Raw genomic sequence first — 22,794 nt, 5'->3', positions numbered from 1 at the left:
TGTAAAATAAATTAAATAAATTAAATAGCTAAATGAGTAAAAATTTTGTAAAATCTATTATAGTTACCTGCAATCCAGTTCTGTCTAAGATTGTCTCTTAATATCTACGGATTTGAAATAATCACTTGTGACATTTTCTAGCGATTGATATGTTATTACTATCTGTGAATATCCAAGCCAACAACAATTGTAGAAGGAGAAATCGTTGAAAGGGAGAAGATTGAGTAGGAGATGATATAAATCCGAGAGAAGTTCCATGTCACTCTTTTTATTAGTCCTATTGTTTGCCTTTTTATATGTACCGTTTCCGAAATGTTTCTTTTTAATGATAGTAAGAAAGCCTTCTTCGGTCGCAGCTAGATTTTAGTATTTATATTTATTCGTGTGATTTTATATACTTTTCCGAATTCAACCAGAATGTGCGCCGAATTAATTTCGGTTGTAACACATGTCGAATAAGAATTAGTAATATCACTATTTATATTAAATTGATTGATTTAATATAATTGATGCCGATTTGCATCAATTATTATATTAAATTGCTATATACCCATTCCCCCTGAAATCACTGTGCCCTAGTGGTCGAGGTGGTAAGATACCGAGACCTGAGATTTCGGAGGTACCAGGTTCGAACCCTGGGTGGGGTGTTATTTTTCGCAATAAATTTCTTACAGTTTTTTTTCAGGGGAAAATTCTAAAAAGAATTTTTTTCTTAATTCTTTTCCCTCCGATCTCAATTGTAAATTGCAATCGTTTTTTTTTTTTTAATATATAAATTAATCAGGAGTCTTGTATAGTGTGTTTTCGAGGTATATTTACAATTAGATAAAAGTAATTTTCAAAATCATTTTTCAAAGTTATTTTCGTTATTTTTATTATATGATATCTTGTATGTAATGGATTATAGTAAATAAATATTATATGCAGTTTAGATTACATTTCACCAATTTTATTGTCTTTTAGATACGTTAAAAGATATAATAAATTAAAGTTTTAAAATAAAGATTATATAAATATATTTATTTTTTTATTACAGTGAAGGCGAATAATGTTTACAAAATACCTGTGACTACCTGATGAAAAATATATTATATACAATTATATATAGTTAATATATATTGTACATAATTATATATCAAATATATCCGTATTAAAATGTATATAATTAAGCATAATTTTTATACAAAATTATACGTAATTATACATAGTTATATACTGATTGCACAAAATTATGTTCAATTATATATAATTGTATATAATTATATACAAAAATCGTCCATAATTACACATAATTGTATGTAATTATATATTATTGTACATGTGCATATATACAATTTTTTATATATTGATATATTTCATATATAATTACATATATATAGTTACAAATAATTATATACAAAATATGTTCATATATAATTTTTTACCGGGTATGTGTTTTTGTTTATATTCTTGAACAGAACAATTATATATCTCGTTTTGCTCTGTAATTAGGAGTAGGGGGAAGGGGGCAGGGCGATGAAGTGGATTTGGCTTCAAGTGTAAACTTATGTAAAATAGTATACTACTTTGTATATCCACCATATACAAACTGTCATATAACAAAAATAATGAAATTTTGGAAATAAATTTTATACAGGTATATCTCAAAAACTATATGGAACTCCTGATTAATTTATAAAAAAAAGAGATTAGTATTCTCATCTCTATAATATTTTCAGGATTAATAAAATCGATGAGGTGTTGATTATCAAAATTTCGTGAAAGTGTAACAAAAAAAAAGTAATGAATCGTTACTTTTTAAATAACCGTAACAGTAACGTACTTTTTTTAAAATTAGTAATAAATAATGGTAACGCATCACTTTTATAAAGTAACGTTTATAACTTTGGTTGCGATGTTTAATATAAAATATCTCGATAAAAAGTGTAATAGAATACACAAGCTCTTTATTTAAGCAGGCTGTGATATTTTATTATCAGAAGTCAAACATACGTTTCGATAACAATTTACCTGAAAGGTATAAACCTCTTGCTTTCACCGAAAGTTGCTCCAGATAACGAATCCAGCTCTCGACGTCCCTGTCGCAACAGATGGCCTCCTCCGACACCGTTTATATTGCGATTGGCCGTACCTTGAAAATTTCAGAAAGTGCTGTACTATATCTACGTTAATTCTAATGACTGGACAATATTATGGAAAATTTAAGATGTTTGGAAAATGGATATTGGTTTTGAAAGACCAGATACACAAGATAAAATTTCATTACCTTTTAACTTAATAGAACTAAAAATACAATGACAAAGACAATATAATTGCAATTGTCGCTTGAAGTGTCGCTCTACTATAAGATATTCTTCTATTAGATATTTGACGAATGTTGTGACGAGTAAATGCATTAGTTTGGTTGACTAAATGTGTTACTAGCATATTTTTGGAATTAAAAAATTTCTTTTGTAGCACAATACATTTTTATGTTTTATATAATAATTAATACATTTTGTTTTAATTAGAAGAAATATAAATTTAACAATATTTAAATATTTTCATTTTAATTTGAATAATAATATACAATGTAAAAGACATTTTTTAATTTAATGTGTTTTGTATAGTCACGTTAATTTGTATATTGTTAATATGTTATATCTTATTACAAAACATATACGAGTACATAGAAACGCAATATATATATATAAAATAATTTTTTTAGAATAAAGTTCAATAGTGAAAAGTAAAAAATGGAATTGTATAATTAATATTTAATATTTCATGTATTGATTATTAACATATTTTCGATATTTTTTTTCTCAGTTAAATTCTTCCATTTATTATATGTGATGGATATCATTTTAATTAAACCAAAACCACATGTCCTAGTTGCATGTTTATTAAATATAATTATTTAGTTTTAATTTGTTACATAGAACATAACATATCAGATAATTATAATTTAAAAGGATCCACATCTACTACAAAATTAAAAATCAATGTAGAAGCCTTCCTTAATACAATCACTTCTAAGTCGTTCTATATCCGTTTACTTATCTTGTGCCAACTCGCAGTAAATAAAATTTTCAGACACTAGCATAATCATTTCAAGCTTCTCACGAGATTTCCGCCACCGATCTGATCCAAATTGCGTACAAGATTTCCACCTCCAATTTGATCTAAGTTTCTCACAAAATTCCCATCCTGATTCAAATTTCGCGTGAAGTGTAACTTCTCGGAAGTACTCGCTGAATGATCAACATGACGTTTTATTTCTGCGTCCGGATAATCGATGCTTCTGACCAGATTTCCACCGCCGATCTGATCCAGATTTCTCACCAAATGTCCGCCGCCAATCTGATCCAGATTTCTCACCAAATGCCCGCCGCCGATCTGATCCAGATTTCTCACCAAATGCCCGCCGCCGATCTGATCCAGATTTCTTACCAAATGCCCGCCGCCGATCTGATCCAGATTTCTCACCAAATGCCCGCCGCCGATCTGATCCAGATTTCTCACCAAATGCCCGCCGCCGATCTGATCCAGATTTCTCACCAAATGTCCGCCGCCAATCTGATCCAGATTTCTTACCAAATGTCCGCCGCCAATCTGATCTAGATTTCTGACCAGGTGTCCACCACCGATCTGATCTAAATTTCTGACCAAATATTCGCCATCGATCTGATCTAGATCTTTAACGATTTGTTTATCACTCTCTCGTGCGTTATTCAAAACATTGCGATTAATAAATTGATCCATAAATAATTGCTGGTCATTTGATTGATCAGCATTTAAATTGGGTCTATATGGATGACTTATTGTATCTGCCCATGCAACGGGGTTGATCGAGGAATTAATGAGATTTCCATTACGAAATTGATTGGCAAAAAGTCCCTCTTGGTACTTGTCACTGGCGGAATTTAAATATTGAGTAGAGCCACTCTCTTCTTTGTTTAATAAATTTTTGAATTGCTTGTCCATATTCCTAACGAGATGTCCACTGCCAATCTGATCCCAGTTTCGCTTCGCATCCTGGGTCACCCCTACAACGACGAAAAAGAGAAATTACTACAGCTTTCCTATCAAGGATCGAAACTGATATTATTTGGGTGAATATTTATTACGCTGTTAATTACAATCGGATGTATTTATATCGCATTTGCATTGGACTGAATAAATTAATAGTAAACGTGCAGGGTATAATAAATATGGAGGAATTAATTTTGTACTAAAATCTAAATTCATTGAAATTGCAATACATTGCATGCTCCAGTGGTTTCAATCTTTATATTACGTTTATTTACGAGTTCATTTATGATGTGATTTATGATGTGATTATCCATGCTACGCGTTGTAAATTATATTACTTGGAAAACTAACATTTGAACTCCAAATAATTTTGATTACATTCTTTATTTTATTATAATTATTATTTTAATTAAGAGAGTGCTAAAGAAAAATTGTCCATGTAACTAAAAAAATTAAAATATGATTTATAAGTGCATTAAATGCATGCAAAATCGTGTTAGGTACCTAATAAACATCTCATAACTTTTTAATCACTATTGAAAAATATATAGAAAAGTAAGTGGTAATGTAAACCCTATTTACATTTTGTACAATAACTTTGTTTATATTCAATATTTTAAATTAAAAATTTAACAATTATATTCACCAATGTATTATTCAATCGGTTTAAAAGTTATGAAATATTTATTACATTTAGAATGTTATTTATAAAAATATGATTCCATAATGGGTGGAACATAATCAATGGTAGTAATGTGGCTTATAAAAATTAATTTTAAATATTGGATTTGTTTAAAAAAAACAGTGTTTTGTTATAAAATTACACTTTTATTTAAAATAACGGAAAATATTGTATAATATATACAAATATATTTATGTACGTACATATTTTTCTCCATACATATTTTGTTGTTCGAAAAGTTCGTAAGATTCTTCATATTACTTAATTTAAAAACAATTTTTTAATAGAGGAGAAGATGGTAATACGGCACCTATTTTTATTTTATTAAATAATTTTGTTTATAATTAATATTTTTTATTAAAACTTGAACGATTACATTCGTCAAAGTTGTTTGACAGATTCTAGGCTCAAAGTAATGAGATATTTATTATTTAGGACGTGATTTATAAAAATCTAAGGCTCTGCATAATCGGTAGCAGAAAAAAAGTGGTTGTAATATAGCTATCTATAAAAATAATTAAAAAAAATTAGTTTAGTTTAAAAGAAATACAGTATCTTGTTGAATGTACCAAATTATGTATTTTTCATTTTCTATCCAATTAAAATTTTCCTGATTTAGAATTTTCCTGCGTTCAGAAGCTTTAGAAATATCATTAGAAATTTAATAAGAATTTTACCTCTGTTTAACAAAAAATAGCAAGTATAAAGTGATGTCTTTAATGTTTCTAGATGACGCTCTCTACAATGAAAATTGATTTATCGAAGAAATATTTCGATATAAAAATTTCACTTAAAAAGCCAAATTAATGAAATTCCATGTTATTGTTTTAACTTTGTACAATTCAAAATGTAAACGGCCGAATAAAAAGTTAAATAACAAAAAGACACTTAAGTGTATGTACCTTCGTGTGATAATACACTCAAGTTTAAGAATAATGAGGAAGTGTATGTAATTAAAGGTTAAAAGTGTATTTAGAAAAAATTTAGAAGTGCTCAAAAGAAAAAATGCCCTATAACAATTGTCAGTTATTATGTACTGGCATATTAGCATCATTAAAAAACGGCGGGCTGCTAAACGAATAACTCCATAAGCAATTGTTAGAAAACATCACTTAATAACGGAAATAAAAGGGGTAGCCATATTGTCGACAGTAGTCATAATACCCTCTTCTCGTCTATATTCATACATACGTTTAATCCATCACATATGTGCCGTTTTGTTTCATGTCTCGTATCGTATAGAGTAGGATTATTTTCAATTAATGCTGTAAATTAATCATCTATCTCTGAAAATTTATTTAAGCGTTCTTACTCTTCGACGTTAAAATCACTATGTTTAATGCGGGCGAACCATTTCTAAATAGTTTTTTCAGCTACCATAAAACTTCTGTAAACGGTACAAACCTTTTTTGTTATCTAAACAGCGTTCTTGTTTCGAAATAAAAAGCATAACAAAAATGCACCTTATTTTCTTTCATTTTAAACTGGATTTATAATAGGACGAACAAAACTGAATCAATTTGTCTGAACTGAATTAATACTTAGCTTGATATTTTAATCAATTAAATGATGCTTATGCTTGAAAGACGCATTCAAATATCATTTTTCAGAGTATGTATTTCATAGGTCAAAGGTACGCACGATATAGAAGATAGGTATACGTGTTTTAATGTCATATGTTGAAAAACCGCATGAACTTTCCGACAACTCAGTAATAAATTGCAGTACTGAAAATTTATAATTCGTATAATATATAAACTATAGATTTGCAGAGTTACAATAAACTTATCAAATAATTACTTCAATATGAAAATTTCAAAAAAGAGATTGTGTTAGGTCTGTAGAAACAAGTTTATTAAAAGATTATGTTAACAAAATCCCATGCTATTATTTAACTTTGCATAACTTGAAATTGGTATAGAATAAAATATTACACAACAAAAAAAAAGATTCAAATGTACATTTATGTGTGTGACAATATACTCTCTAGTTTTAAAGAAACGAGGAAATTTATAGAGGAGAAGAGAATAATATGGTACTCATTTTTATTTTATTGAAGAACTGTTAATAATCAATATTTTATATTAAACGATTATATTTGTAAAAGTGTTGTTTAACAGATTCTAGACTCAAATAAAATATTTATTACTGAGGATGTAATTTATAAAAATGCAACGCACAATTAATGGATAAAGAAAAGAAGATAATATGGCTAACTCAAAACTAAATTTAAAAAGTTGACTTAAAAAGTACACAGTATTTTGATACAACATTTTGAATTTTGCATTGTTTAGAATTTCTTTGATTTAGAATTTTTCTGCGTTCAGAAATGTTAGAGATATTACTAAAGATATCATTTTATCCTTGTTTAGCATTAAACCAGCATAAAATATTTTTCTAATGCTTCTGAACACAGCCTTCTAGAATGGCAATCGATTTATCGAAGAAATATTTCGATACAAAAATGTTTAAAAAAACTATATTAACAAAATCTTATTGTTTAATTTTAGAAAATTCGAAATGTACAGCCGAATGAAAAGTTAAATAACGAAAAAACCTTCGAGTATATATTAGGGGTACTCAAAATTACGGGTACCCTTCGGGTCGGGTCGAAAATTATTTTTCGGGATCGGGTCGAAACCCGAAAGTTCGTAATGTTCGGGTACCCGAAACTTACGAGTACCCAAAATCGGGTCAAGATCCGAAATCGAGTCGGGACACGAAATTGGTTGGGTCGAGTCGGAATCCCAAAATTTTATAAATTTCAAATACTCGGATCTAAAGTCAAGCGGTCAAAGATCTAAATATTTTATACATTGAGGAAATTAGTAAATTTTAATAATTATTTGTTTGAATATTGCCTCAATAAAATTTTTCCCGAATGTAAATATGTATTTATTTAGTACAAGAAGAGACTATTAATTTAACTATCATGTATTAAATGTGTTCCATATTACCCTTTTCTCCTCTATTAAATAATGAGAATATACTTTTTAATAAAACTATACAAAATTTCTTCATGTAAGCAAATTACGTTTATTTAATGCTATAAAATCTCAATTTCAACAGAGGAAAGCACCCTCTAACTACCCACCCCTCCGAAAACGGCACCGCCGTATTTCTTGGAAACTAAAAATTGCACTGTATTAATACTGCTAAAAACATGATTTACTTAGATAATTAAAGAAATAAAAACACATAGTTCATAGATTCATAGCTACTTTTTACATAAAATCTGCCAAAAATTAATTCTTGAAAAACAAAAAGTAAAATTTGCACGATTTTATTGCAAATTGCATAGTTGAAACAATGGACATATTATAAAGAAATATTAAATCATTTTATGTTTGTAGCTTTTTAAAACTGTGTTGCTCACATTTTTCTCTTTCATGTTTTCCTTGTCATATGGTTTGAAAGATAAAATCGCTATGCAGTGCAAAGTGGACTATCTCTCTCGGTGAAAATAAACAATACTTAATTACAAAATCTCCTACTACAATGTTGAGATATTCAAGAATTTTTTCATATTTTTTTAATACTTTAAGGTAGAAAAAAATGCGATGACAAATCTATTAAAAAGGCGTCAAAATACCGTACAAAATAAATTTAGTTTTTAATTTTATAAACTTTATTGTTTAATAAATAAAAATGTATTTTCTTACTCAATTTATCAATTTATTTTACAATAAACTCCTTCTTTACAGAGCCGTGTTTAAATTCTGCTATTACTACCTAGGATATCAATTTTGGAATCCTATTTCTCGGATACTCTTTTTGGATTATGTTGCACAAGTATTAATTATTACAAAATAAATAGTATTATAAAAATTGCTATACTGTCCAATAGAAGATACTTTTTAATTTGTATTTATGTTTTTAAAATTTTATTTTTAGTCTTTGTTTAAGGAATATATAAAAACAAAATGGGATGCTTATAGTATTGGTGACTTTCCTCTAACATTTTGAAAATAAAGATATTCTCAATAAAAAAAAAAAAATGTTTTTTAAGTGGTTTTTTTATCATATCACAAGATAATACGATGCATATACAACACAGATATAAAGGGCATGCGTGCTATCAAAATCGTAAAAGAATTGCGTGAGGCAATTTTTATCGTGCAGTGGGAACTTGTTGAATAAAAATCGCAGGGGATTTGTATCCGTACATGTAATAAAACCATGCAACAATGATATACGTAAACAGATAACATGCGGATTCTCACACTTAAATTGATATCACGCTTACCTCCAATGGCGACTGCGCGATTTTAAGAACAATCTGCGTACACGACATGAACATTTCGTGCGCAGTAATTTTTCAGAAGAATTTTCTACACTCACGCGCGAAGTTTCATTCGCGAAAATTACGAAAGCAAGCAGACCAGGAAATTTCCCAGGTGTATTTAAGCTTGGTTGTTACGCGAACTTTTTGTTTAACACGAGACGATTACTTTGAAACCGTACCTGATACTCGTGCTCCAAATGAATGATTAATGGTACGATTTAATATGGAAATACACAATGAATAATAAACACGTATACACAGTACAAGAAAGATAGGAGTCGAAAGAGCCGAAATGACAACGTGAATAAATGATGCGATTTTGCGCGGATTAAGTTTGAAATAGTGGTATGGATGTACCCAGGATTCTTTTTCGGGCGATATTTTTATTAATTCTATTATAACATAAATGACAATGTTTTGCGTTAATGAGCTGCACATTTTGCAACTTAGAATCTCCTCGTTTCTGATTTTAAATAGGAAAAGCATCAATTTATAAATCATAACTTTTCATTTCTTTTGCCTGAAAAAAGTATAAACAAAATAGAGTTATTAAAAACGAAATGTGTAGTTATTTAATTCTAGCTCCTCACACATATTTTTAGTTATCTTCCTTCTTATCTATGGGTTTTGTGGGACTCTGTGACTTTGACATACTATATCCCTGAACAGAAAGCACATTTTTTTGCTCATAATATATGAAATCAATAGTCTGGTAAGCCTCCTCCGAGTCTGATAAAGGTGAAATTAAAAATATTTTATTTTTAAGTAATTACAATAAAAAAAAATTATGTCGCAAAATTCGCAAAAAGTGAGTACTTTGAGTAAAAAGATTTCAAATTTTTAAATTTTAACTTAAAGCAAAAAAAACAGTGGAATTTTTTAGTTGACCATTTAAACTAACAAAAAAAAAATAGTTTGATACAAATCGTTCCAAAAAGTTTAATTATTTGAAGAATTGAAAATAGATTTTAAAAAATTGACAAATCATAATTGTACACTAATGAGTAAAATTTCATTATTTGAACAATATAAAACGATAGATAAAGGATTATAATAAATAAATATTATTATTGTGTATATAATTAATTAGCGCGGACCTCAAGGAGACTTCAAAAATTTCATATACAGTATTTGTGTGCGTTAGCATACAAAAGGCGAAAGAATATTACAATGCACGTAATAATGCGTTTACATTACAATACATAGTAATAATCTTTACAAATAATGCCTGTGTATAAATTACATTACATCATAATAATTTTTTTAACTTTACAATTTCATGTACTTACTTTTATACTATTTGGAACTAAATAAACGTATATTTAATATAAAAATAAAGGGTTATCCAGAATGCCAAAAACTTACAAGTTATCCATACAAGAATTTCAGGTATCCTTTTAAAATTTTCATGCATTCTCACATTAAGAACAATAAAAAAAAATGTGCCTGCAGGCTTATCGTATCTATATGGATGATTAACCCTCAGCTGACACATTATATTGGATTCGATATTTTACCACACATGGGTACGTCATCTGACCATTTTCAATTGCGCATATCTTTGTATGTAATGTATAGAATTTGAACAATTTCTCTTTTAATCGATATGCCAAAAGGTCAAAAAGAAGAATGAATAAGTGCAAAAATCGAGAAATTACATATATTTGAAATAATCAGGAGAGAAAGAAACATACTCACTCGTGAAAAAACGGTTATTTTTTAAATTTATAGTTTTGAAAGAGCAAAACATTAGAAAAACTTTTTTAACAGATTTTGAAAGGTAATTGAACATACGTTAAGAGAAAAATATTGTTTTGGGACAGTGTCGAGATCTTGGATAATGAGAGTCTCTTAGTAAAAGGCTAATCTCCGAAATAATTTTTATAAAATTATAGAACAACAGTTTAAATTCTCAAACAGATACTGAATTTCTACATAACGGATATGTAGCGCTACTTAATAATATTAAAGACCGAGGTTAATGTTTGTTTTGTTTTGTTGACTGGATAAGTTACAATTGCTTATTAGGAGGCTTTAGGCCGACATGTAATTATTTTGCGAGTTCAGTACAGTTTGTTCCTATGAACTGACAAGTTACAATGACGAAACTACGTCATAATTATAAAGTTTTGATTAATGTGACTGGTAATTTGATATTGTGCGTGGTTCCCTTTGGGTGAGTAATTCAGCGTGTGAAGAATCAGTGAAGTGAAGCCCATTTACACCTTGTGCTTAATTAACACAATGAACGCATTATTCCGCCTTTGAGGGAAATGTTACTGAACAGTCAACCAGCTCTTAAGTTTTGAAACTGGTCGATTACCCAGCTGCGCGGGGAGAAACCCGCATACGGAAATATGTAACGTAATTTTTTGGTAGCTGAGGAAGACTCGAAGTGAACTCGAAACGTTCCACATTGTGTGAAGAAAAATAAATTGTTTAAAATTGTGTATAAACAACCGTGACATACTCTTATTAGCCTATATATTTCTAATTTAATGACAATTTGAGAGTATTACATTTCGATGTTATTTTGATTGAAAAATAATGTTATTTTAATTATTTTTAAAAAATTTATTTATTTTGCCAGGTGAAGTTAGGTGGTTTTCAGCGTAAGAAAAGATGAGTTGTTAGAATAAATCATTTGTTTTCGATTAAAAAACTTAAAAAAACAAAATATTATATAATGTACTTTATTATAAATATTATTTATTTAATTAGAACATTTGCAACAAATTTTTGCAGTATATTGCTTACACGTCGGTTTGTCACATTTCAAACACTTGTACGATGTTTTTTGATCAAAAATAGACGGACATAAGCATCTTTTTGGTTTGGTCATTTTATTTTCTGCCAATAACTCGCAAAAATCTTGAACTTCAAAAATGTCTGTATAACCTAACCTAAGAAGCTTCCAATTTGTACACGCTTACAACGTTGAAGAAGTAACAATGCATCAGAAATAGCTTGATGAGAGCTACAGTTAGATCTCGTATATAATCTTTGCGAAAGTTTTTCGGATTATCTTTCAGTAAATTATGAATTATGAACGAATTGACGCTAACCCGATCTAACATTCTATAAAAATATTGTATAGGCCATCTACGCGTCTTTCATGCAATGGAGAAATAGTGACATTTTTTATCAAAACGCAGAAATCAGTCTCTTGTTGGTTAAAGTAAAAAAATAAAATAAAATATTATACAAAATGCTATTAATCAAGTTATATTTGCTTGTTAAAGATAAATCTAACTTTTTTTTATTGACGATACGTACGTTTCTGACACAATAAGTGTAGTACGCTCGTAACTTGAAAAAACACGACTGTGTAAAATTTCCATCAATTCTCAGAGACTGCTATGGGGAATCAATAGTGGGGATATTGATAGAAATATTCCCGGACTTTTGTCCCTTCAACCTTTACGGTTTATATAAAATGCCAAGCATTTTTGTAAATAGCCCTGGTGTCAGACGAGACTCAGTGTGTCAGCTGAGGGTTAAAGTTTTTTTTAAACCTCAATCCTAGTCTTTATATTATATTATAAAAAAGTAGTAATGTAAATCGTTCAGGGTACGTCAGATCCATGTGTGAAGAGCTATTATCGTTATTATTATTATTACACATAAAATATTTATAATAACTTTTTTAGACAAATTTAATCAAATTCAGAAAAGAACATAGAAATGTCTTATATATAAAAAAATATGCTAAATATTATTAATAATGCGATATTAAAATAAAATTAATTTAATAAAAAAGAAAGAATAAGGCAAAGAAGATTTGATAAAATTTACAAAATTAAAAAATTTCTATTAAGAATAAACTTACTACTATCATGTTGTTGTAATATTCAATAATGTAATGTTTTCATATATCTCGTATTTAATGCTGTATATATCGATATGAACAAATTTTAATCATGATTTAGAGACAATATTTTTCAAAATTTGTATCCTTGTTTTAAAAAAATCAAACAATTTTTTGTTGAAAATATTTATGCGATATAATTTTAAAACTACACATTTCAAAAATACTCTTAAAAACTACATTTTTAAATACTTTAATGTTTCTCGCTTACAAGTTATGTGACAATATTTTCCCAAAATTTAACACATCTTCGGGATTCACAGTAATATCTCTGTAAATCGAAGTAAGAGCCATATTGTTCAAATAATTTTTTGCCATTGTATTGCGCAATAATTTTTTAATCATTTAAATTTACTCAGAGTCAAAAGTTGTATTTTTTTATAATTTCAAATAAAAAAAATAAATAAAAATTTCGGAAAATTTGTATTTCCAAACTTTCTCTGGAACATGTCCATAATTATGGGTAACCATCATTTCATCGTGCTTGATTATATGTATAATGAATATATAAAACTTTTGGATATTGTCCGGTAGAAAATACACATACACAATTCTATTAATGAATTTAATTTATTATTTAGATCCACGAACATGCCTTCAGTCATGTAAAAAAAATATATTATAACGTAACATAAAACGTGACAGCACTATAATTCTGAAAAATTGATTCAAGTTGAAAAGCAGTTTGTACATACTAACCGATAGAATAAATTTTTAATTCTCTGTCTTTGAAGTAATAATCTTTAAAATAAACGCTTGTATATAAATTATATTTTTTGTTAAAAATTTTCCGTACCGGCAAAAACTTTTTATACTATATAATTATTATAATTTATACATATATATATATTTGTATAGAATAATGTATGAATATATATATAAAATGTTTATATATATTAAAATAAGTATGATATAATTATACATACTTTATATATAATTACATATAATTATACATAAAAAATAATTTCCTGGATCATTTACCACTATTCAAAAATTAATTATGTGAACATTAAGTATGATTGTTATATTAAAATATTTACGTGTATCAATATTTCATGTTTATACACTTTTCAAGTTGATTAAAGTTGAACGCTAATCAAATTGTAGCAAATGGCTAAATTAACTTATACGTTTTCCAAATAAGCGTAGGCGAGCTTTTATGACCTTTGAATCGCCATTGCCGATCGTAATGCCCTAATCGAGTTAAAATGCAGTCAGAAGGATGCACTATAATAAACATCGTAAACTATGTTTTTTATACGTCTTTTATTTATCAAGAAAATATTTTTTGTGTAGGTATTCCGTACCCGTGCAATTATCTTATTTAATTTTAATAAACCAGCACATGATGAAATATTAATGATGTCAAAAGTACGTATTTTTATGACCACTAATGTTAAGTGGCCCATAATGTACGTCTCTTTTACGTAAGTTTAATGTCGTCTTAATTACGATATCCATTATGATATCTATATAACGTCTCAAATATAGCGCATAGCATAATATCAGATAGTTTGTTACAAATTGTATATAATTTTATAAATAAAAAAAAGGAATATTATTTCATTTTTTTATAATAATTCAGTAAATATTAATGCGACACAATTCTAACCAACGTCAGTTTATTAGCCATCTAGTTCTACGAGTTCTTCTTTCAGGTCAGAAGTTCATCAGGTAGAACGAACATAATTCACACTTTACTGAAGAGGGGAAAAAAGATGCGTTTATGGAATATAGCAGAGAGATCGTGGAATACCAACAACTAATTTTTTATATAATTTTTTTAAATAATTTTTTTTATTTAAAAAACTTTTGAATAAAACTTAAACTTTTTGAAATAATTTCTTTACTTTTAATAAACATTATACAACTACATTAAGATTAATTGTAAAGTCAAAAAAGAGATCCATGGCGAACGGTCATATTTCAAAACCACAGCTTACATCTAACACGACCTTATTTGCCGAATTCATACACACATTACGGTACACATTAAAATCAATAATATTATTTAAAATTGACATTCAAGACTTTTAAGGTAACAAAAACTTAAAAAATTAACAATAAATTGCATTTATGAGAAACAGTAATACCGATCAAAAACAGTTATTAGTATTCAACATTTTTCGATTTGAATTTACAAACACGTACAAGATTTCCCAAATTGCTACGCACCGAAATGTTTTTCCGTACTTAAAGCAAATTTTTAAGAAGAACCTTAAATATAATATCACGAAATTAAATTGCTAAACCAATTTAATTATTTTTTGATGCTTGTACGTATCTCTACTATCTCCCCTAATCCTGAAAAAGCTATAAAGAAATTATTACGAAAAACATTATCTCGACCAGGGTTTGAACCTGGATCCCCCAACTAATCAGGAAGAATGTCTTTGCCAGTTTGACCATCTAGGCACTTGGTAATGTTTATTGCAATGTTAACCGATAATGTGAAATGAGCGTTATTTTCAGCAGATGCGCAACAATACAAATAATCTTAATATAACCATGAAGTGTAACAACTAATTAAATTAACGAGAAACGGCAATACGGTCAAAAGCATGATATTACATTCAAAGTTCTTCTTAAAAATCTGTGTTTTCCGGAAAAACAATTTGGCAGTTTGGAGAATGTTTATGAATGTTTGTGAATGTTTGTAAATGTTTGTGAATTTCTATAGAAAATTGAGTACTAAGAATTGCTTTCGACCGGTATTGCCGTTAATCTCATTAATTTAATTTGTTGTTACACTTTCTAGTCATATTGGAATTATTTGTATTAAAAAATTAATATGTAAAATGCTTCTCAAAATTATGTAAAAAATGTAAATCTGTTACCTGAAATCTTATAAAAACACAGGGAACACTAATGACCAATAATCGTTTTACAATGTCTAAATAAATTGTAACGAAGTAATTTTAACAGCTGCTTTTAGAATTCAATGCGAGTTATATAAGATATTATGATATTTTATATCAGTCTAGATATATTCCACGATCACTGTTTTTCCTCTATAAAAGCTACATTTTATCAAAATATTATCATTATATTTAACCTTTACAATACCATGCTTAAAACGGGGTTTCATCTTTACCATTTTGGGTATCTTGGATTTGTTTATTTTTTCACTTATTTACCCAGCAAACACAGTTACATAACGGCAATGTTAATAAAATAAAATTGAAAGTAACACGCAATATAACATGCGCGTTACATGTAATGTCCATGTTAGTTGTAATTTCCCACTCATAAAAAAAATAACAGTTACATAACAGTTATATCATATTTGTTATACAGCCCTGCCAAAAATGTACGATTAAAACCGATAAAAAAAAAGTAATCCGAATCGATCGGGATTTCTGCACCGAAAATATAATATTAAAACCGATCGAAAATAAGAACCCAATCGAAACCCAGATAGATTTATTAAAACAAAATACATTAATGTAAATGTAAGTAAATGTTTAACTTACAAAAAATATTTCTTGTATCCTTTACGTTAAAAAGGATTAAAAAAAGATTAAATTTGAATTAAACATTTCATTTATGTACAAAATTAAATAACAATACAAATTGTTATTTACACATAAAAATACACATATAAAAATACACATAAAAATACACATATAAAATTTTATGTGGAACAGCCTTCCACACACACACATCATGTTTGAAAAAAGTGAGAACGAGTATTTGTTTCGAGGTTACAATAAGCAGCCCCTAAAAGTCTCACTGAAGTATGAGCTGGGGAGTCGGTTGCCATGGCGCCTAGATATAACGCATGTGGCCGCACTCGACTCACGAGAAAATCTCCCACGGCGTGGCCACCTAGTGGTGGCGCCAAAACTCACTTGTTAAATCCATTTCAATTCGAAATTACAGAATTTCATAAATTATAATTAAATCAAATTTTAATGCGATGTGACACGTTGAGACGCTAACAATTCTTATGTACCATTTTTAAATAGATATTTTGATGACAACACTATAAATCACGTTAACAAATTTGTAAAATTGTCCAAAAGCTATGTTTTTTTTTGGCAATTAATAATTCTTGACAACCGTCAAGAAAAAAATGGTTTCCAAATAATTTTATAAATTAGTATAATAAAAATGATGTACAATGTTATTTTATCAAAATAGCTTTTTATTTAAAAAATAGCACGCAAGAATTTTCAGCGTTTCAGCATATCATTTCTCGCTACTAATGTGAGGATTTTGAAACGTGGTCGCTGAGAGTATTTAGGAGTCTTAATGCAAATAAATTAAATTTTTAAAAAACTTTTATATTATGCATTACACTTAAATAATTCACGAAAGCGATATTAAAATCAATTACGATTCGTATATAATTAAAACCGATTACTTTTTAATCCGCTCGTGGATTGGATCGATTAAAACAGATTAAAATCAATTAAAAAGAATTCCGTTTTAATCGGTTTTAATCGCACATTTTCGGCAGGGAGGAGTCGTATTAATAATTCAGTTTTATAACAGATATATTATTAAAATAAAATGTTTGTTGTATAAACCTGATAAACGGCAGTTATATGACTGTTATAAGTTATTGTGTTGTAACATCAACAATTCAATTTTACATAACTACAATATTGCTAGAATGTAAAAATTCATTATACATATAACGTGACACACACAAGTTATATAACTATTATTTTCTGTGTTTGCTGGGTAAAATGGTTAAAAAAATATTTAAAAATTCACGAACATACTTTCAGCTTTCTAAAACATGTTAAAACTTTACTTTGAAAAATAATAATATGTAATATATAATTTAATAATTTAATAATCCATCGAACTTGTATGAAACTTGTATGAACAGTAATCAATCGAACACGAAATATCCAGAATAGTAGGAAAAAGATTAATATATTATATTCAAACAGAAAAATAACAGAAAAGTTATTCCAGATGCTATTTTATATATGTAAAAATTGTTAACTGTAACTTTATGTTTACACGTATAAAAATAATATATTTTTATTTTTTTGGCAACTCTATTGAGCTGATCTATTAAGATATATGTTCATTATAGGCCGGTATTCAGAATGCGCTTTTAAAAATGTTAGTACGTGTTTTTGTCACTCACTCATTCACTCACTCACTCACTCTCTTTCTCTCTCTCTCTCTCTCTCTCTCTCTCTCTCTCTCTCTCTCTCTCTGTCTGTCTGTCTATTTTCGTCTTTCATTTAATATATGATGAAACTAAATTGACAAAAACACACTTTAACATCTTTAGAAATGTGTTCTCAGTATAAATCTATAATTCAACATGAAGTATCAGTTCCCGTAAGATTACAGATGTCAAATAACATTGATGACGGTCCTAGCTTTGTTAGGTGATCAATAAATATAAGTATGATTTGGGAGAGGTTATGTCCGCTTGGGAACACCGTAAATTCTTTTTTCTGAATGCTTTCTTATTCATAATTTTGTCGTATACATTCTGAAATGTGATGATAATAAAATTTATTTTATTTGTAACGTATACAGAGTGTTTTTTAAAAAGCACTCACTAATTATATAGTGTTATTCCTTGCTAAAAACTGAGTTGAAAAGCCCTGAACATTTTTTTCTATAACGCTTAATAAAGCAGTAATTATTGAGTAAAGCTAAACCAATCAACGCTGTCCTTTAGATAAACCATACTTCGGTGAACTGCGCGTCTGATGGTATACGTGAGCGCTCGCCGCTACCTTGATAGTTGCGTTCTAACTTTGTAACTTTGCACTACCGATACCGTAAAATATTCTTACGCGTCGTGATGATGTAAAAAATTTTATTTTACATTCAAAATTATAATCCTTTCGTTAGAAGCATTTTCTTACGTCCGAAAATTTCGACAAGAGATCAATTTCTCGTCAAAACGTATAAGATTACATGTGATGCTTACATAAAAAACCAACAATTTTTTTCGCTTACACAAATTATTTCAAAAATGTTCTTTATAAATTTGAAACTCTGTGCGTTCTTTTACAAATTTCTTAAAACATTATTTAAAGCATAATTTAAACGAAAACTAACAAGCAAAAAATTACATATTCTATGGAAAAGAACGCACACAGTTTCAAATTTATAATTAAAGAACAATTTTGAAGTAATTTGGAAGCGAAAAGATATAGATTTTTAATGTAAGCGTTGTGTAATCTTATACGTTTTGACAAAAAAACTATCTCTATCTCTTGTTGAAATTTTCTGTAAGAAGATGCTTCTACCTCATCAACAATCAATGTTTTTTAAATATTTATTCTTCATTATAACGTTTTTTAAATAGTTAAAAAACATTTAAAAACTATTATTTCCAGATAGGGTAACAGAAGAAATATAATTTTCAATGTAAAATAAAATTTTTTGTATCATTACGATGCGTAAGAATTACGGTATTGGCAGTGCGAAGTTGTAGAGGTAATTAGCAATGTAGTGGCGAGCGCTCACGTATGCCACCAGGTGCGCGATTCACTGACGTATGTCTATTTAAAGGACGGCGCTGATTGGATTAACTTCACTCAATAATTACTGCTTTATTAAGCATTATAAAAAAAAAATTGAGACTTTTCGACCCCGTTTTTAGCAAGGAATAACACTATATAATTAGTGGGCGCTTCTCAAGAAACTGTATATTTTATCGAAAATAATGTCATTAGACGAACCTAAATGATGTCATCGATGTGTAATGCTTCGATGTTATTTTTACATTCCATTTACGTTTTATTTTGGTCATTAATAACTAATGACGAGAAACTTTCAACATTGTCAGAAACATAGCTTCACAAGTTGGTGCATTCTATGATCGAGTGTTTTAACTACTAAGAAATATCTAACTTTTATTTCATTAATAAATAATATTGTACACATATAAACAACAATTTGTGAAGAAAAATTTTAATTTTTAAACTGTGAAAGAACTCTAGTTCTATTTTATTCTTAAAAAAATAATTAATTCCATTTAAAAAAATTATATTTTATAACTCACTCTCTCTCACCCTCTCTTTCTCTCTCTCTCTCTTTACACACACACGCACGCACGCACGCACGCACATACATATATTACTCTATATCTCTTATACTACTTATTTTAATTTTAAAGTACTTTTGTACTTTTTAAATTTTTTTACGTACAGGGAGAAAAAGAATTCAATAAGATTTGTATAGGACTCATCGTATTAAAAATAATAAGTAACAAAAACGAGAAATGTGAGTCAGCTTGAAAATTGCGCAAACATAGATAATAAACAAACTTTAAAATATAAGTCAAAAGTAAGCGTATATCGCACCACTTCATAAATATTGATAATTGCACCTGACGCGTTTTAATTCATATTTGACTCATTTTTAATGGTATTAAGTCATACTTGAAAGGTCATTTTTTAGAAAAAAAAAATTATTAATAATATTTTTATTCTTTTTGGAAAATATTTTTCAGATTTAAAAATACGTAATAGGTAAGAAATTAATATAATATTTCACCTATTATACAGAAATAAAATTTCTAACATTCAACAATGTCAAAACTATTTTTCTGTTTCTAACATGTTTTCAAAACGTTTTCTTTGAGCAATATGTATTTACTAAATATTGTTTTTTAGCATTAATTAAAAGAACAATTAGTTTCAATTAATTTTAATTTTGTGATATAAAACATTTTTGAACAATACATTAATACAATCGATTGACACTCCTATAAGTATTATAATTAATTAAAGCGTATAGTATAAATGTTGCTAACATGTATATATATCAGACCGACCTCTTGACATGCAATTCTGATGATAGACTGGATAGCAGAGAAGTGATACATCAAAGGGCAAAGGATTATGGTTTATGTATAGTAGCCTCGATGCGTGGTATCGATCACACTTCGTTTTCTTTTCCGCGCTAACACAGTCCACTATATTATAATTAGACGATATGTACGCGCCAGTATGCGTTTAAGATGAAAGTTAAAATGGTGAATTGCTTAACACGTCAATCGTGTGTAATTGCAAAAAACTTCCAGCGAATTGATCTATAAAATAGAACGACCTGTGTGTACGTGTCTTTTTTTTTACGTCTGCTGATTTCCGTCGCATGACATAACGCAATAAATTAGACATAATTTATTCAAAAGTATTCATTCACACTAAGTAGATTTAAATTTATTACAGTATAAATACGCAATAAAAATGCAGTAAAATACGAATGTTTGAGGATATCTTTCTGTGCTCTTATTTCAAATTTTATCATCGATTTTATTTATAAATAGGATTTTCCTTTATTTTCTATTAAAAGAAATAAAAAATAGAAGAGAAGGAGACCACAAATGTTGGTGTTCCACAGAATTAAAAAAAATTCAAAACAACGCAAAAATAACTAAAGAGTATAATTATAAATAGTAAATGTATTAATAAATTATATGTTTACATTTGTACACAGACATAATTCACACATTCTGTGATATATAGTTTCAAACTCGTTTGTAATCATTTGTGAAGATTAGTTTCATATAATTAGCATTTATTTTCTAAAAGTTAATAATTGCAATAGTTTACTTTTCAGACATTTTCTCTTTTCTCATATAATGAGTACAACTAAATTGTCCTTTTTTTTCTTAGTAAATACTTACTTCGATCCTCCCAGTATCTTGCCAAAAGGTCCGCCAATCCCCCATATTCATTTTGTTGCAGCATGTTCGGTCCAGCCTGTAAACAAAGGAAACTTTTTAATTGTAGCCACAAGCTTTTTATACATAGTTTGTACTATTTATTGCCATTCTAACAAAGTTCCAGCTACAAGCATCTTGCTTATGTTATTAATAACACGACTGCGTTCGCCAATTACTACTCTTTGCATCTATGTTAAGTTTGTTAAATATTAAAGAATGTCGCAACAGAATCTACATTATCTTAATTAACTTTATTATTAATATTTTAAAATAAAGTTAGATAGAAATATCATTTAAGGTAGAAATTTGATATCGAATGTTATTTTCAATTCTTATGAGAAAGATTACAAAAATTAAAAATTTTTAAATCTAAATAAATAAATAAAAAATTTATTTATTATATTTAATATTAATAATATACAATATTTAATATTAAATATTTAATAATTATATAAATTACAAAAACATATTTTATATTTCTCTCCGATTTACAGTAAAATGTTTGAACCTATATGTAATTTACAATTAATTTTTTGTATTCTTAATTAACATTAATAGAATTACCAAAAAATTCGAAACCTTTAGTCTTCTTTGTCATCATAAATAATTTTAATAAAGTAATTGCACGGTGTGTTCTTTAAAATACTTATGTTACAACATAAAGAAGTATTTAGCTTTGTATTTCTAATTAAAGTTGTAGAATATATCGCGTGGCTTAGCTTTATATATTTTATTTGAATGTTATATGTTTGCATTTTATTCTTTACACAAATTCGAATCTATTACAATAAATTATTTATTCTTAGTGGAAGTTTAATTATTTATTTCGGCTCTGTCTATCCGTTAGCATGATCGAATAAATACTATATAATAAAAAACAAAAAAAAAATGTAAAAATCAACTTTCAAGTGCATTAAATGGAAACCTTAAGATTACGCGTATAAGAACTATATGTTAAGTTTTCGTCACGACGGCATCACACGCTCGACCTTATCGCAGATGCTTATTGCACTTGCCGCGGGGTTGCGAGTTACATTATGCTAATTAAAACTTCATCGTACGGTACTCGACCTTACATTACGGATCGAATCTACCGTGCGATGTTTTCCTTTGCATATCAGGTGTATTATAAATTATTATAGCACAATTATATTTTACAGCATCAGCCATATTAAAAAATGCATTATGACGGTTGTGCGTATTCAACAAATTCCTTGGCTTCCACATTATTTTCTCGCTTTTGTAATATACGATAATAATATTTTTCTTTCACGTTTTCTCTTACA

At 28.0% G+C, this 22,794-nt stretch overlaps 2 protein-coding genes across 2 annotated transcripts in view; both read right to left on the bottom strand.

Annotated features, from left to right (window-relative positions):
• LOC105197629 (orcokinin peptides type A) overlaps window positions 1–22,794 on the bottom strand; it is a 51,200-nt gene that overhangs the window by 7,476 nt on the left and 20,930 nt on the right. The window contains exons 2-3 of the mRNA XM_011164095.3: window positions 21,470–21,545; window positions 2,011–2,131 (exon numbers count right to left, since the gene is read on the bottom strand). Of these exons, the coding sequence (XP_011162397.1) occupies window positions 2,011–2,131; window positions 21,470–21,545 (197 nt within the window). The remainder of the gene's footprint in view (window positions 1–2,010; window positions 2,132–21,469; window positions 21,546–22,794) is intronic.
• On the bottom strand, window positions 2,138–4,983 carry LOC105201045 (armadillo repeat-containing X-linked protein 4-like). The gene has a single exon (XM_011168896.3). The coding sequence runs from the start codon at window positions 3,964–3,966 to the stop codon at window positions 3,088–3,090; it is 879 nt and encodes a 292-aa protein (XP_011167198.3). The 5' UTR covers window positions 3,967–4,983; the 3' UTR covers window positions 2,138–3,087.

This window comes from Solenopsis invicta, chromosome 1 (genome assembly GCF_016802725.1).
Source record: "Solenopsis invicta isolate M01_SB chromosome 1, UNIL_Sinv_3.0, whole genome shotgun sequence".
Taxonomy (NCBI): domain Eukaryota; kingdom Metazoa; phylum Arthropoda; class Insecta; order Hymenoptera; family Formicidae; genus Solenopsis; species Solenopsis invicta.
Note: the sequence above shows the minus strand (reverse complement) of the source record. Positions and strands in the feature narration are given on the sequence as shown.

Bases quoted from the DNA above. Each gene is read 5' to 3' on its own strand.
- LOC105201045 (XM_011168896.3), bottom strand. From the start codon at position 3,966: ATGGACAAGCAATTCAAAAATTTATTAAACAAAGAAGAGAGTGGCTCT.